Source organism: Lissotriton vulgaris, chromosome 2_1, assembly GCF_964263255.1.
Source record: "Lissotriton vulgaris chromosome 2_1, aLisVul1.2, whole genome shotgun sequence".
Taxonomy (NCBI): Eukaryota; Metazoa; Chordata; class Amphibia; order Caudata; family Salamandridae; genus Lissotriton; species Lissotriton vulgaris.
In genome coordinates this window covers 594,448,024-594,465,197 of record NC_141687.1, presented here as the reverse complement: position 1 = coordinate 594,465,197, position 17,174 = coordinate 594,448,024, and the positions used below count along the sequence as shown (strand labels likewise).

The 17,174-nt window shown below is 52.2% G+C and overlaps 1 protein-coding gene across 1 annotated transcript; it reads right to left on the bottom strand.

The window, feature by feature from the left end:
• Positions 1-1,582: 1,582 nt before the first annotated feature.
• Positions 1,583-6,031, bottom strand: LOC147730811 (uncharacterized). Its single transcript, XM_086958638.1, has 2 exons — positions 5,713-6,031; positions 1,583-2,205 (listed from the first exon to the last, which is right to left on the bottom strand). Exons 1-2 carry the CDS (start codon positions 6,029-6,031, stop codon positions 1,583-1,585), a joined length of 942 nt encoding a protein of 313 aa, XP_086814764.1.
• Between the last annotated feature and the right edge of the window lie 11,143 nt (positions 6,032-17,174).

Genomic DNA, 17,174 nt, shown 5'->3' with positions numbered 1-17,174 from the left:
CTTTTTGTCTAAGTTGACCTTTGTTACACAAAATTGTAAGTTTACCTTTGTGAATTGGGCCCACCATTGTCTGTTAATTTTTTATTATACTATTAGTGAATAATGAAAATATATTAGTCAGGAATAGTATAAAAAGTAGATTGCAGATGAGGTAAGTAAAAGATATTTTTCAATGTATGTTGTGTGCATGCTTGCTGGTGAGAGTGTGTTTATGTGTGAGAGCGTATATATTTGTGAACTTGTGTGCATATGTAAGCATGTGTGTTTGAGTGAAAGTGGAGCTCTAAGGGTGTGTGATGTCACTTCTGCTACCCCTTGCATTTTGGTGAATTGACGTCCATGCACAGGGGCCTGGAAGATGAGAAGGGTTCCCGGCAGCCCTCTGTTTACTGCTCTTGCAAAGCTGAAGCTGACCATCGATTTTTTTGTTTACCTTTACAAGCTTCACACTTGCTGCATTGCACACCTTTACATACAGTGTGATCTTTTCTGTGCCATGTGTGTTACTGTTCGGGCTGGTGCTGATGTCACTGCTGATGGATGTGTAAGTGCCAGTGGGCGCGTTGTGGAAAGTTCTCCCAGTGCAGCTGCCTGCTGCAATTACGTCTCTGCAAGGTGCACCTTCTGGTTCGGGTACAGCTCTATAGGCATTCCCTTGTAAGTCAAGTGCCTGAGAATAATATATGACCTTTGCGCATGTGTGGATCCTGGAGTGAGTCAAGTCCTAGAATGAGTCAGGTCTCCTTTGTCAGACTTAAAATAGACCTACGCCTCAATGAATGTAGAAACATTCCTAGTGCATCACTTTATGAGGCAGCACATAGTAGAGTGGGCAGAGCTTACGAGGGGAATCATTATGCCACGCCATTTCATCAAGTGTGCGAAAGGCTGCTTTATTGGGAGCAAGCTGGGCAACATCTAACCCTCCAGCTGCCTGCACATGCTAGCATACCCCCAACAAAACTCTAACACTTATTACTTACTCACCCTCCATTCGCAAACAGTTCCCTGCCAGCAGTTCCCAGCCCTCTTTCCTTCTCAGCAATGATACATTTTCTTTCATCCCTCTCCTCGCTGGCACCCGGCACTGCTTGCACTTCACTTAATCTCCCCATGCCTTTCCCCCAACAACACATTCTTCCCCTCTGAGCTTGTTTTGTTGCCCATCGCATCCCCAACCCTCCATCCTGCTCTCTCTGCTCTGCCTCCCCCTTTGAAGCACACCAGTAGGTGAGGGGGGGAAGCACTGACACAGACAACCAAAAGTGTGTGAAAAAGGCCGCTTTATTGGAATCAGGTGCACCTACAACAAAGTCCCACCTGGCCTGTGCCGAGCAAAACTACTGCTCACTAAATAACAACTGCCTGACAGACCCCCCCCACCCCACCCCTAAATTTAACCCCAAACATTGCAGCTGTAATACAACAACATCCGCTCAGCAACCTGCCCTTCTACTGAATGCCCCAATGACCTCCATGACCCCACCCCCGCTACCATACAGTCCCAGGCCTCCAGCAAAACCACCCTATCTCCTTAGGACAGCGCCACTCGAAAGTCGCTTATGACTTTCGACCCCCCCCCCTAGGACTCCTGCCTCCTGGGATACCTGAGCACCCCCAAGGCCCCATCCAAAGCCTCCTTCAGCTGCACTATATACAGCTCCATGCCATACCTGGACAGGTGAACCCCATCCTCCCGGAAAAAATAGATTGCACCATAGCGCAACTCCGGGTGCTCCATCCTCCCCACCCCCTCCCTGGCACAGAATTCACGCATCTCCCGATTGATCTTCCTACGTGCCCTGTCTATGGCTCCTGGGCGCTCAGCCCCCCTCCACACCCGCCTGGGAATAAACTCCGACCAGATAATATGGCAGCCCGCCCACTGCTTCTTGATATCCCTCAGGTCCTGCTTCATTTGTTTGAGGAGCGCCAACCCCTTGCACTGCACCAAATCGTTCTCGCCCAGATGAATCACTACCACATCTGGGCACACCCCCCCTCTCACCACTGTGTTCAACAAGGGCAATAACTCATGCCAACGCCTACCCCCTTTCCCCCTCCAATGACACCTGTACAACCCCGCATCCAATCCCAAATTGAGTGTCCGATGCCTGTCCCACTCCGCCTGTTCTGCCCTCTTGACGAATGAATGTCCCACAATATATACATTCAGAACAGCCACTTCCGGCCCCGCCACAGCACCTGCAAAGACACACATATCAAAATCGGGAATCACTGCGACATCAACCCAACCGCACATACGTCCTGTAACAATCCGACTTCCACCGACCCAGCCTCTGTATCTCATCCTTACCCCAACCCCTTCGTGCCACCTCCGTTGCCGCCCCGATCCGAAAGGAATGCGTCCCGAACGCCAGGGGATCCTCACCCATGTACCGCAGGGTGCGCCGCAGGACCCACAACGCCTGAGACGCCGTCACTCCGTCCCCCCCACCCTGACCAAAAACCTCCCCCTCCTTCTCGCCACCGTCTGCCATCAACCTCCTACCCCACGCCACCGGGCACACACCCTCCCTGCCGTCCGGTCCCAGTACCACCCAAGTTCCAACCCCCCGCTGGTCCGTCTTCGAGCGTCGCAGCCGCACCGCCACCTCCTGATCTCGCACCTCCACATCCCCCCACAACACCCCCGGCCTCCCTTTCGCACCCAGCAACTCCGACACTCGAAACGCCCCAAGGAAAAGCCATGACATCAAGGTAGAGAAACGCACCTCCTCTCCACCATCCCTGCATACCTCCGGGAGCGCGCCAATCACTCCTTCCAGCAAGTCCACCGTGATGGGATGGCGCAGCCGCACCTTCGCACCCCTTTCCCTCGCCCACCCCTCCAGCAGCCGGGTCCCCAGCTCCCCTGCCGACGGAGGGTAACCCCACCACATCTTCCCCATGAACGCCACCGCCGACAACTTGCTCGCAATCGACACCCGCGACAAGCCTCTGCCCATGAGCGCCAGCATGAATCTTACCACCTGTTCCTCGCGCCGCCACTGGTCCCCGTGCCGCACCGCACCTGACTGCATGAATTCCTCCCATGCTAGCTCGTACGCCTTCCACGTGGACACTGCCACCGACGTCTTCACCAACTGAAAGACCCGGCCTCGCCCACCGACCACAGATCCTCCGGCACCGGTGTCCTGACTTCCTCCGCCGCCGTGGCTAGCCCATGGAACCTCTCCCACTGTGAACGAGACAAGGCATCAGCAATGTCATTGTCCACTCTCGGAATGTGGCGCGCCTGAAATAGTATGTCATTCTCCAAGCAGCGCAAGACAAACACCCTCATCAATTTCAACACCTGCGGATCCCAAACCGACTGCCTGTTCACCACCTGCACGACGGCCATGTTGTCCACTCGAAACAGCACCCGCTTGTGCGCCAACGCCCCTGCCCACACCGTGACCGCCACTACCAAAGGGAACAACTCCAAGAACGCAATGCTCCTCCCGCCCGCCTGCCAATGTTCGGGCCACTGCTCCGCACACCATTTCCCCTCCCAGTACAACCCGAATCCTCCGCCGCCCGCCGCATCCGAGTACATTGTGACGTCCCACTCCCAGTCCTCCGCCCGCGCCATGGGTACACCATTGAACCGCTCCAAGAACGCCCGCCACATGCGCAGATCCTCCTTCATCCCCGCCGAAAGGCGCACATGGTGATGAGGCAACGGCAAACCCGACAACGCCAAACCCAGACGCCGGCAAAACGTTCGGCCTGCCTGCACCACGCGGCACGAAAAATTCAAATGCCCCAACAACACCTGCACTTCCCGCACCGTCACCTTCCTTTTTGCCAACATGCCATCCACCAAAGCCAACATTGAAAACCTTTTGTCTTCCGGTAGGCGTGCTTCCATGGCGACCGAGTCGAGCTCGATACCGAGAAAGGACAACACCGTACTGGGACCGCACGTCTTCTCTGGCGCCAGGGGAACCCCAAATTCCCCCATCAACCCGGCCAAACCATCCAGCAGCCGCTGACAGTCCTCCGCACCGGGCCGCCCCACCAGAAAAAAGTCATCCAGATAGTGCGTCACTGACTCCGAGCCTGTGCGCCTGGAAAAAACCCACTGTATGAATGAGCTGAAACGCTCAAACAGTGCCCATGAAATGGAACACCCCATCGGCAGCGCCTTATCCACAAAGATGAGACCTTGAAACTGGATCCCCAGCAACTGGTGATCCGCCGGGTGCACCGGAAGGAGTCGGAAGGCCGACTTGACGTCGCATTTCGCCATCAGCACGCCCCGTCCCGCCGCCGCAACCAGCCGCCGCGCCACGTCCACAGACGAGTAAGTCACCGACGCCAACTCCGCCGAAATGTAGGCATTGACCGACTCCCCTTCCGGCCAGGACAAGTGCTGTATCAGTCGGAACTGCCCCTCCTCCTTCTTGGGCACCACCCCGAAGGGAGAAATGATCAAGCCCGGCATCGGCGGCGCCGTGAAGGGGCCCGCCATCCGCCCCTCTCTGACCTTTTTGAACAGTTTCTCTCTCACCATGCCCTTGTGTGCATTCAATGATTTCAGATTGTCCGCCCAGCGAGCAATCCGAGGGCCCTCGTACCCCAGCCGAAAACCCTCCCGGAAACCCAGACGCAGCACTGCAGCATCCTCCGCCCGCGGATACGCCGCCAACCAGGGCTCCATCCGCTCGATCCTAACCGGCGTACGAGCCTTTTCCCAGAGCCCTGGCTCCCCCCCTCTGCTCCCTCCCCTCCCCACGCCCTGTCCCCCTCTGGCAGGACCACCTCCCAGCGCGGGCAGCTGCCCCGGTGGGCCCCCAGGCCCCCAACACCGCAGCACCGGATGGTTCCGTCCGCACGACGAGCACTCGTGCCGGAACCGGCATGCCGCCCGCCCGCAGGCTCCCCTATTAAAGTCCCAACAGGCCCCGACTGCGGCCTGGCTGCCAGAGGCTCCCTGTCCCACCCCCCCATGGGTGGGGCGTTCCGCAAACGGGGGAGACGCCAGCGGCAAACCGTTTGCCGTGTAAATGGTGCGGCAAAACTTGGCCCCTCCCATCGTCTGCTGGTACAGGTCCGAATCCAGCTCCCCCCATTGCGCTTCCGGGTCCCCCGCCATGCGCGCCCGGAATTCCTCGTCGTAGTGCGACCACGCATACCCGCCGTAAGTCACCTGCGCCCTCCGCACCACATCCATGTATTTGAACAGCGCGACGCACCGGTCCGGGAACTTCTCGCAATACACGCTCGCGTAAATGAGGAACGCTGCTGACCAGTTGTCCAGCGTCAGGGGCACCTTTGGGCTCCTCGCTAACTCCTGCTCCTCTTCCTTTGACCCCTCTTTGGACGTCAATCCCCTGTGTAGCAGCTTCAAGATATCAATGTATTCCCCCTTCCAAATCTTTTCCTTCGTCGCCGCCGAAAGGTGGGCACCCAGCGGCTTGGTCAGCCCCATATACGGCAGCTTCTGCACCGGAACCACACAACTCTCTTTACCTCCCCCCGCCACCTCCTTTACACCCGCCGCCTCCTTTTCACCCGCCGCCACGGCCCCGCCGCCTGCGCTTGGCCCCTCCCCGCCCGACACCGCGCCGTCCGTGCCGACTCCCTCGTCCTGCACGTACCGTCCCCGCACCAGCCGCCACCCATCCTCACCATCGCCCCCCGACCCCACTGAAACCTGCACACAACGCCTCTTGCCACTCCCCGCACCTTCACCTGTCTTACCTGGTGTCAAGGTCGGCTTCCTTGCTGGATCCCGCCGCCTAACCAGTTGAGCTGAGGGGGCCGTCACTCTGGGCGCTTCCTGCCTTGCTGGCACCTGCAATACACTTCCAACAACGTTACCAGCCCCCCCATCCTCCCGAATCTCTCCTTCCTCCTCCGACTCACCATCAGCCAGCTCCACACCACCCCGGCCCCCCACTTGGGGTTCCAGCCGGCTCAGACCCGCTCTCTCACGACACACCCGCATCAGATCCATCAAGTCCACACTCGCCCTCCCATCCACCGCACTCGCAGGCAAATCAGAGATATTCGTGTCCATCCTCACTCCCCTACCCTCGGCGGGCGTAAAGACCCTTCGGGAAGGGGCCGGCGGAGATGCATCCCGCCTCCAATTGCCGATTTCCTGATTCAGGTCCCTCGCTGGAGCTCGGCCGCCCGCACCAAACAGAGCCGACCCATCCACTCGGTGGGTGGGAGCCGCATGCTGCCACCCTGAGCGCCTTACCAACAGCTCCTGCCAAGGAAAAAAGGTGGAGTCCAGCATGCCAGGGTAAAAACAGCCCCCCTCCCTCCCATGCGCCGCCCCCTCCTCCATTCCCCCACCCCATAGCCGCTTCCCTCCCCCAACCCGCCAAATGACCTCTGTGCCGTGACGGGATCCCCCCTCCTCCCAGGTCCCAACCCCCCTCATCCGCCCATCCCCCCGGACCGCCCCACCCCCCAAAACCCCAACTCGGCCCCAACCCCCCCCTCGCCCTACACCCCCGGCCCCCCCCAGGCCACGCCCCACTCCCTGCCCCCTCCCCATAACTCACCCCATGCCCGCCAGTCCCCCTCGCCCCCTTCCTACCCCCTGGCTCGCCCCCACTACCCCCACCGACCCACCCCAACCCACCCCTCCCGCCCACCGCACCGCCACCTCCGCGCTCGCCCCCCAGCACCTCAAGTCCGCCGTGCCCCCCCACCTGGCCCCTCCCTTCACCCCTCCCCCGCTGCCCCAGCGATGCCAACCCCCTCTGCCCCCCCCTCCTCCGCCGAGGACAAACTCCAGTCCAGCTCCGTGTCCTCCCCCCTCCCCCCCCGCCTCCCCCTCCTCCTCCAAATCGGTCTCCTCGATGAGTAGTGGCGAAACCACCCCCCCTAATCCCCCGGGCCCTCCCCCCACCAGCCCCCTGTGCTCCTCGCCTCCACTGCGCCCCCCCACCACCGATGGCCCCACCCCACCCCCAGCCTCCCGCCCCCCTCCATTGCCCCCACCCTCCCCAGGCAACACTACCAGGGCCCCTCCCTCCTCCCCCCGCCCCCCTGGCCACCCGTCTCCGCCACCTCCTCCGCCACTACCACCTCGTGGGCCCCCCGCCCCCCCCACCTCCACCTCTCCCTCCTCCACGAACACCAGGGGCCTCTTCCTCCCTCTCTGCCGGCCTTCTTAGCCCCTCCCTTCGCATTGCGCGGCGCTGCCTCCTTCTTCCAGCCCCCTCCCTTCGCTCCCCTGCCCCCCCTCCCACCCCGCTGAGCCGACCACGACCGAGGCGGGTCGCACGCCGCCACAGCTGCCGCGGCGCCGTTGGCAGCGCGCCGCGGCGGCCTTACCTTGAGGTCGGGCCGCACTATGTCCATGCGGCCCGCCTCACTCAAAAGCCTCAGAGCCTCCGTCACCCGCGGGTCCGTGTACGCCGCCATTCCAACCTGCTATGCCACCGACTGCCGACACCGCGCACTACCACGCTCACCGCCTGCCCACTCCTCACTCCAGGCAACGGTCTGCTAACGGCGCAACACCTCACACCGCAGACACCAAGCCCCGGTAGGACACAATAACGACCACAAAAAATTCATAGGACCTGGCTGCTGTGTCACCGCACCACAAAATGGCCGTTTAAATATACTCCCAGCCCAAAAGGAGCCCAAACCGCCCAACCAGCCCAACCAGCCTAAAACCGCCAGCTACGGCGAGCCCCTGGTGACATGCTTCCTCCCCCCCTCCCCTGGTGCCCCAAACTTCCCCGGGGGGCGAGCCTCCCGCTGGTCGGCCACCCCCCAAATCCCTATTCTTCCAATCAGGCAGCATGCTCCAGCCTGCACCGACCTTTAAACAGAGCAGCGGCACTCGCATCCCCGTCCTCTTGTCATTGCTGCCTTCCTTCCTCAGTAGTTTTTTGTTTTTTTTAAATATTCGGTGCAATCTGGAGAGGAGCTCTGAACTCTTACAGTATGTGCCTCACCCCCAGTGTAATGCAGCATCCTGTGGGCAAGGGAAATCTCTCTGACGTGACAAAGCACACTGCAGCAGTCAATTTACAGTCGCCCATGCTCCAAAAGCCTGAAGAACATTAAAGCCTACTTAAAGGATAAATGGGCTTTGCCAGTTATTGTTGCTATAAAGAATGTCATCTTTGTGTACGACACGGGTTACACAAACACCAGTTGCATATTTACCCACAGAAGGTGTTGCATCTCCCGCACATGCACGAATCACTCTCCCCTTGAGAACAGCATTTACAATGGTTGCTACTCCTTTGGAACGCACAATTAATATGCGTTCCAAAACAGTGCAGGACATCTTGTTTTCAAATACTGCAACCCAGTTTAATAGCGTGGTACGTTGGTTTCGTGCACAACAAGTTTGCCCCAAGGGGAGGAGACTTCCATAGTGGGCTAATCACGTGCGATTCACCCCTGCCATCAATAGACCAATAATACCCCACTTATTCTTTTCCCCCACAAACAAACCAGGCAAGTAATTGGTCTTCACTGCATAGTCTTTATTAAACGTCAAATAAACGCAATCTTTATTGCACTGTTGATGCACTGTCAACTCTTGACTAGATTTAAAATCCAAACCAACACACATTGAAATGAAATGAAATGAAAATTGTATTTGTAAAGCGCATTCTACCCTAAGGACTCGTAGTGCTTGTGGATTGCAGGAAGATGGAAGAGAGATTTAGGAGAGAGTGCAGAAAAGGTGAGTCTTAAGGAGCCTGCGAAAAATCAGAATGTTAGGTTCGCAGCGCAGAGGAGAGGAGAGGGCAGGGAATTCCATAGGTTGGATGCATTCAGGGAAAAGGATCGGCCGCCCCACTTGGCCCGGCGGACTTTCCTGGTGGTGGCGAGAAAGGCTGAGCTGGACCGAAGGTTCCTTGGGGGTTTATAGGGTGTAATAATGGCTGGCCCGGTTTTCCACATGGCTCTATGGACCTGACACAGGGATTTAAACTGAACTCTGGCACATTGATAAAAGCAATAGGCTTGCGAAGTATACATTTAAGCCATAGGTTGAGAAGGTATTTCCATTTCTGGATCTCCAGAACCACACTTGATGCATGTTGCGCCAGCCGGCCACAACCAATTCTTTACAACTACCCGTCACCTACCTCCTAGACGTGGCCGCCAGGCCACCGCTTGGCGCTTTTCTTGCGCGCCAGCTCTCACGAAGTTGTTTACTACAAGCGGCAGCATTTCAGGTAGGACCGTAACGCCAAGGGCCATCAGCAGGTCAGCCGCCTTTCCCGCCAGCCCGGAGCACCCATTGACTGCCCGCCCTGTTCGTTCGAGGATCAAACAGTCCCCGCCAAACAGGAGTCCCCGCCATTTCTCTTACCCAGGACCCCACCACATCGCCAACTTTCCTCTAATGTCAGGGATGGGTGGGTGGGCAACTTGCTTGCAGCTCTGATCCGCAAGGCACGGTGGTGAGAGGACAAAGAGGGCTTCCCCTTCGTGACCCACGCTTTTATCACTTTCACTTGGGAGTGGTCTCCGGCGCACCATAGTGACGCCCTCAGTGACCTATCGTGTTTCCTTTTTGATGCCCCTCCAACTCTCCCTCCAGACGGGAGGTTTTACCTGGCTTCCCGAACGAAATGCCACTAAGGGCCCCCCACCCCTAGTTGTGGGTGGGGCCTACCATATCTTACACTTCTTTTTTGGAAGGAAAAATGGACAACCACAATAATCATACGCTTAATAGATCGTATGTCTTTCGTCCGGACAAGAATTAATTTTTATATAAGTTCAGTTGATTGTGATTCAAAACATTAAATGACAAGTGGGCAGAGCCGTGACCCACGGAACACAAGACAAACCAACGAAAAACAGAATGGCCAAAGGCAGGGTATAAGATGTGTCTGTTTGTTTGTAATCACTATGACAGACTTAAATATCAATTTTCACACCATTGGTCATTACAATATTATAAAATCATATTGCATATGGTGCTTTTAGTGTCGACAACGTTTCGATGCTATTCACAACAATATAAAGCATCATCTTCAGGACAAGGGATAGTTCATTGTTGTCTTAAGCTTATTCACATATTTTGCCTATATCGCATTACCTCAATAGGCTATGGGCCTTCCTTGTATGGTTTAATTCCTGATATCAATATATGCCAGTGCCGGATCGCACTTGAGGCTTTTGGTTAAGTAACAATTCCGCTTGGTGCCAGGTTGCACCACTTGAATAACGGCGGAAAGTCAGGGCACGGGGGCTCCTGCTGGCGCTATCCAGCGCCAGCAGGAGCCCCAGTGCCCTGACTTTCAGTGCAACCTGGCACCTAGCGGAATTGTTACTTAACCAAAAGCCTCAAGTGCGATCCGGCACTGACATATATTGATATCAGGAATTAAACCATACAAGGAAGGCCCATAGCCTATTGACGTAATGCGATATAGGCAAAATATGTGAATAAGCTTAAGACAACAATGAACTATCCCTTGTCCTGAAGATGATGCTTTATATTGTTGTGAAAAGCATCAAACCGCTGTCGCATCGACACTAAAAGCACCATATGCAATATGATTTTATAATATTGTAATGACCAATGGTGTGAAAATGGATATTTAAGTCTGTCATAGTGATTACAAACAAACAGACACATCTTATACCCTGCCTTTGGCCATTCTGTTTTTCGTTGGTTTGTCTTGTGTTCTGTGGGTCACGGCTGTGCCCACTTGCCATGTAATGTTTTGAATCACAATCAACTGAACTTATATAGAAATAAGCTATTGTCCGGCTGGACGAAAGACATACGATCTATTTAAGCGTATGATTATTGTGGTTGTCCATTTTTCCTTCCAAAATAGGGACCACTGTTCTCTAAAACATGTTACTGCCCAAGGCCCCTATGGCACACCTTCTGGGAGTCCCTTGTTTTGTATAATAATATCTTACACTTCGGCAGTGGTTTCCATTGCCCCTGCACGAGGTCGCCGGGCCTTCCCTTCAAGTGTCTGCCTGACAAATATATGGTTTTCAGAGTGGAGGCCTGGAAGTGACTTGTTGTCATAGAAGTTCAGGATAACGTAATTCAAAAGTGGCTATGCGCACGCACACAACGCCAGCCCAACTCACTACCATGCATGATGTGAGCAGACTAGCCAGTTAACGAAGGTGAGTCATTAGTGCCAGTGTGCTCCACCTTCCACTGCTTCATGCAGGAATGTCCAATTGGCTTTGGGTGCTGCTGGAAAATCAGGGGCCAGAGTCTTTGCCTGTGCACCACAGTCATCGTTGTCATTGTGCAAGCTTCCCTCAGACAGAACGTGGATTAGCTTACATGCATTCTCCCACAAGCGGTTTTTGATAGCATTGATAGCAACTGTGCAAGTTACCCTCGCACAGCATGACACACAAGTAGTTCTGTAACACACAAAGAGGCGTAGCTATACTCTAGCTCCATAACATGGGTGACATCACCAACCAAAACTTTCTTTTTAGCCAACTGCACTGCAATCATGGCCCTTAGTATTGTTATTAGATATTAAATGTGGGCTCAAACCAAAGCTTGCTTTTGACCAAAAAGTCAGCAGGGGCTGAAGTGGTCAAACTTAATATGTGGGCAGCGTAGCAGTAGTACACGAAGCTCAGACTTATAAAAACTTCTCCTCGTAAAACCAATCCATCTCACCAGCAGGGTTAATTGGTTATAGATAGAATAGCCACAACGATCTATGACAATGTACTAACAGATTTGCTCATGTTTTCTCGTTATTCCTCTTTTACGGTCTAAACTCATAGAAATGGCCCTTTAGCCATAGAAAATTGCAGAAGTAAAGAATTAAATGGTCCAAAACTCCCGGCTCCTCACATTCTCTTTTTGTTATACATTAGCTATAAACTCACCGGCCCTCTTAAAAGTACTTCCGCGAAATGACAGGAGCACTGCCCGTATTTCTCAACAGCTTGAAGGATTGCTAGTTGTCTTTAAATCAATCAATGTTTTGCAAAGAGAAAAATTTGCTTTCAGCCATTTAATAGGCCGATATCCAATACACAATAAAGGTAGCAATTTAGCGTCTACATTCCACCTGTTTCTCCCATCTTCTTTTTAATAATTCGTTTTAACAATTAGAGCTGCCCCGAGCAAATGTGAGAGGCTAAGAAAATAAATAGCAGGCAGTTGGTCTGTATTTCCAAGGGTCTTCAGAAGTGTGGCACTGCCTCAAATCACCTTTTCATTATTGAGTTCATGTTTAGCATAACAATGATAATTATTTGCCTGTTGTAGCTATACTTGTCATGATGGTGCCCACCCATCATGTCACCAACCCTGGTTGTGTGGCCGTCCACCAGTGGCACGTGAAGTAACAGTAGATGTTGTAGCACCCTGGAAAATATGCTACATGGCTGAACACTTATAAGATCCCAAAGGTGAGTCCTGTTGGCCATGCCAGTGCTTGTTTTTCTATACCTGTGGAGCAAAAGCACAATGCTTAGAACTTTACTGGCTCCCCATGCCCTCCACTTTTATTTATTGCCACACGCAATTAATATTACACCTACCAAGTCCCATTAACTGATTTTCACTCATTACCAAGCGGAAACATTCCATCGCCGCCACTACACTGAAAAAGTTTTCCCCATAATCACTGTTCTCCAAAGCGACTTTCTTTAAACATTTTGGGGCAGATTTATGAGGCTCTTGCGCCTCTTTGCGCCGCAATTGCATCACTTTATTTGACGCAACGGCGGCACAAACAATGCGCCCTATTTACAACGTGACGCATCTAGGAGATGCGTCACGTTGTAACACCCTGTGCCGTAAGGAGGCGTTCCTGTGCAGGGGGGGCGTTCCTGCGCAGGAAGCCTCCTAAAAGTGGCTGAGTGAAATCTATAAGATTTCACTCAGTCACTTTCAGCCCAATGCTGCATCAAAACCCTGCGCCTGCTTGAAGCAGGCGCAGCTCTTGATGCAGCATTGTGAAGATGGGCACCCCCGAGCCTTGCTGGAGCTGCGTGGCGCTTGCGATGCAACTCCAGCAATGCGCCACCTTTACGGCACAGATGCGTCACGTATCTGTGCCGTTTTTGTCCCATGGTGCGCCGCATTGTAAATGCTCTTTAACAAACAACAAGGGACCCCAATAGTGTCAGCGAAGGACCCTGGGGAGCTTATTATACAAAACAACAATGGTCCCAAGCAAGGAGACAGAGGATAGTTGAAAATAAATATAGACCCATTCAGTTCTATATTGGTGAGGACATGCCCAGCCGGACAGAGGTCTTCAAAGTTTATACTTAATTTAAAGTTTACAACTTAATACCTTCAACAAATCACGTGTGTGGGGCACAAGCCTGTACCCAACCACAACAATACATAGACACAGACAACACATAAAAGGGCTTGCAAGGCAAGGGCAGCAGTTTCTGTAGAATTCCAATCATACAGAAAAAAAATTGTAGGTACCATTACATAGCATTGCATAGAGATTCATTACACAAGTATATGGTACTAAAGGTCGACGGCGTTTCGGACCCCCTACAAAATAATGGTGTCCATCATCAGGACAAAACAATAATTGCCTTTGAATATAAGCCTCTTTTGCCTATGGAAGGAAGGAGGGGGGAACAGAAGTACATTTAGTTTAACAAATTACATATTATTATCCAAACATTTGGTGACAATTGTGTAGTGATTATACTAATAACCGTGATATACGAGGTGGTCTATTCATCAACGTCGGCATATCAATTGTGGTGAAGGTGTCACAGAAAACGCGAGTGATATTTACACTGAAGGGTTCACATGCGTGCAACCGAGTGACAAGAAACACAATTTTCTAGTGATACTTGGTAGCAGGCATACAACTATAATGCCCGATTTGTGAAGTGAGTTGGTGAATTGTTTATATTGGGCAGCAATGAGCAATTGTACCAGTGCCAAACATAACCGGCGCAGTGTGAGAGGTAAATTTCAGAGAATTCTTTTATTCAAGAAAATTGCGCGGGCTCACCGCAGGGCGTATTGGTGAGAAGCTCACAAGGGAGCTTGAAGTAAACTCGGGCCAGCAGGGCCAAGGTCTGGAATGATTTTGCCAGGGACTTGGGTAACTAGACAAAGGGAAAATATACAGTAAGGTTCAGACTGGGTTAAGGAGGACAAACCGCTGCTGTGCTGAGGAGAACAATTCGCTGCTGTGACCGGGGGCCCAATTAATTCTGGGGGTTGGTCACGTCATGTTACTTAGGGTAGGAATCAGGGGTGAAAAAACCTTATAATGGGCTCGCTTACCGAGAAAGAGTTAGATTTCCTTATGGTCTCGGGCCCAGGGGCGGAGCATACGTAGTGCCTTATTTCCGCTTGGTACCTATATTAATCAAGGTACAGTTTTAGAAACCAAGTGGGGTTGCCAATGGGAAGTTTAGCTCACCTCAATCCGGATAGTACCGGCAACGCCGAGTCGCGCTGGGGTCATGGAGCCAGGAGTGGCCTGTGAAGGATTAAGTAGAGCCCGTTAGAGCAACCGGGCTTGATTTCGAGAATCAGGGCAGCGTGGGCATAGAGCAAGGTGAGGTCTTACCGGGTCAGTCGGCTGGAGTCGAGTTCCTGGCTGGCGGTGTCATGTGACCGACACCATTATAACGGGGTTGGCCATTGGAGCTGGCAGGGGGCATAAAAATAGAAGAGGGACTACAGGACAATAGCCATGTTAGGAGTAATCCGAGTAGGTAGTGGTTACTCGTTTTTTTGGAAATAACCGAGGGAGCTAAGTAAGGAGGAATTATAGTTAGAGGACAGATATAAAGTGCAAAAGGTGCAACCATGTGACATTTGTGACAATAAAAACAATTTGCAAAGTACATTAAACCAGGAAGGGGCATTTTGGTATCATTTTAAATAGACAGATTTTTATCCAGTCGAGTTCCTTAGAGAGGAGTTCGTATGAGTACAGAGCAAGGTTCAAATTAAAGTGGTCCAATCCTCTTGCTGGTTAAGTCCAGAGTTGAGACTGTCAGTCCTTATTATCCATTTTAGCTCTTCCTTGTTGAGCATTAGATTGAGGTCACCACCTCGGGGTGGTATTGTCACTTGATTTATCACTGTCCACCGGATATCATTTTCTGTGTGTTGCTTGGAGGTGAAATGCTCGACCAAGGGGGCATTAGGAGTCCTGCATCGTATTCTGCTTCTGTGTTGAGATATTCGGAGCTTGATTTTTTGTTTGGTCTGTCCCACATAAATGAGATTGCAGGGGCATAGGATAGCGTATATAACCCCCCCTGCGTTCCTGCGCAGGGGGGCGTTCCTGCGCAGGAACACCTCCTAAAAGTGGCTGAGTGAAATCTATAAGATTTCACTCAGTCACTTTCAGCCCAATGCTGTGTCAAAATCCTGCGCCTGCTTGAAGCAGGCGCAGCTCTTAACGCAGCATTGTGAAGATGGGGCACCCCCGAGCCTTGCTGGAGCTGCGTTGCGCTTGCGACGCAACTCCAGCAATGCCCCACCTTTACGGCACAGATGCGTCACGCATCTGTGCCGTTTTTGCCCCATGGTGCGCCGCATTGTAAATGAGGCGCACCATGGGTGGCGGAGCTGTGGCGCACTGTGGCGGACATTAACTGGCGCATCCCTGGGGATGCGCCAGTTAACATAAATCTGCCCCTTTCTTATTACTCTCTAAAGTTGTTTCCTAGTCACTGGTGTCCCATTCTCATGCACTAAAAAATGCACCTTCAACACAACCTTTTCTCTCTAAATACAGCCCTATATTGCTTACCGGATAAATGCCTTTTCCCTTATCCCTGAACTTCTAAGCCTTACTACAGACCCCGTGCCCTTTCTAATCAGTTTTGCTCCTTCTAATCTTAATGCCCACCATCTCATGACAAGTTTTCAGGTCTTCCAGCAGCACCAGCATATGGCTTTTCGTCCCCACAAGCTCCAATATCCCGAATGCTGCAATGAAAAAAGCCATAAATAGTGTCCTAAGCAATTATTCCTCCAAAGTGGATGTGAACATGAATCTCACATGGGGCACCGGCCCTTTCTTCAATATTTTCCTTCTCCCTTGTCTAATCTTCCAACATACTTCACCCTACCCCTCCTCCCACCCCATCAGTCATATCCCCAAAAGAAATTCCAATAGAATGCAATTCCGAACATTTATCTTTTTATAGTCACCAGGGCTAGCCCATTCGTAATCTGGCCCAATAAGAGGTTAACCATGTAATACCTGTATTCTTCTAACCCCTTCTCCATGCGCCCCTTCCATCCAGAGACCGGCTGCATCAATTGCGTCCTCCCCATCCTGTATATTCCACGTGTAGATTCTGCTACTGAATTTTCAGCCAGCTGCATGGCTCTCACAGCTCGACCTTCCATAAATCCTGGGGCATTTGTAGGCCTCTCTCGTCTGTATCTGAAGTCAAATCACAGAACCTCCTCCACTGCAAACAAGATAAAGCGCCAGCTGTCCCATTGTGCACTCCTACAATATGTCTGCCACTGAACAAAACATTCCATTCCAGACTCATCAGCACCAACTCTCTCAGCAATCTCAGTACACATTCATCTTTCGTCATCATTCTATGTTTTTTCTTATATACTGCTGCTTTCTAGTAGATTACAAATATAACCTTTGTATTAATCAGCTCTATTGTTCAAATAGTTTTATTGCCAAAACTACTAGGATAATTTAAGGAAGGCAATGCTATGCCTCGTGTGAGATCAATTCTCAACACCGCTGCCATATCAAATAGTCCAAAATCCCAGATCAAGATGTGTCCGAAAATATTTCAAATGACCAGTTTATTGTAGGCCTTGCTGCTTAAAGCTCGAATTGCATATATCTGTTCAGCACAATTGTTTTTTAAGTAGGTCAAGTTGCTTTCACTGTGTTCTTACTGTGCTCCTACTACTGATACTATGCAATGCAGCGTTGTGATTTGTCTGAGCACCATGTTTCGGCGCTCAGACGATAATTGGGGGCATGGGCATGTTCTCCATGCATGGAGAACATGATAAAGTGCGCATGACTGTATGGCTGGCTCGAGAGAGCCGGTCAATGCACCATGCGCACTTTAGTTTGCCTACCACTTCTCCCCTGCTCTGTCAGCAGAGCAGCCTTGCCCTTATGCTGCTGCAGCAGGGAAGAATAAATGATAATAACATCCCGTTATTAGCATCTTATTTTTCCTTTCTTGTACTGCTGCACAGTAGCAGTGGGGCAACAGTCCTC

Excerpts from the sequence above, each read along its gene's own strand:
- LOC147730811 (XM_086958638.1), bottom strand. The coding sequence starts at position 6,031 with ATGGACACGAATATCTCTGATTTGCCTGCGAGTGCGGTGGATGGGAGG. Across the intron at positions 2,206-5,712 it reads GAAGCCGACCTTGACACCAG|GTGCTGTGGCGGGGCCGGAA; the intron begins GTAAGACAGGTG and ends GTGTCTTTGCAG.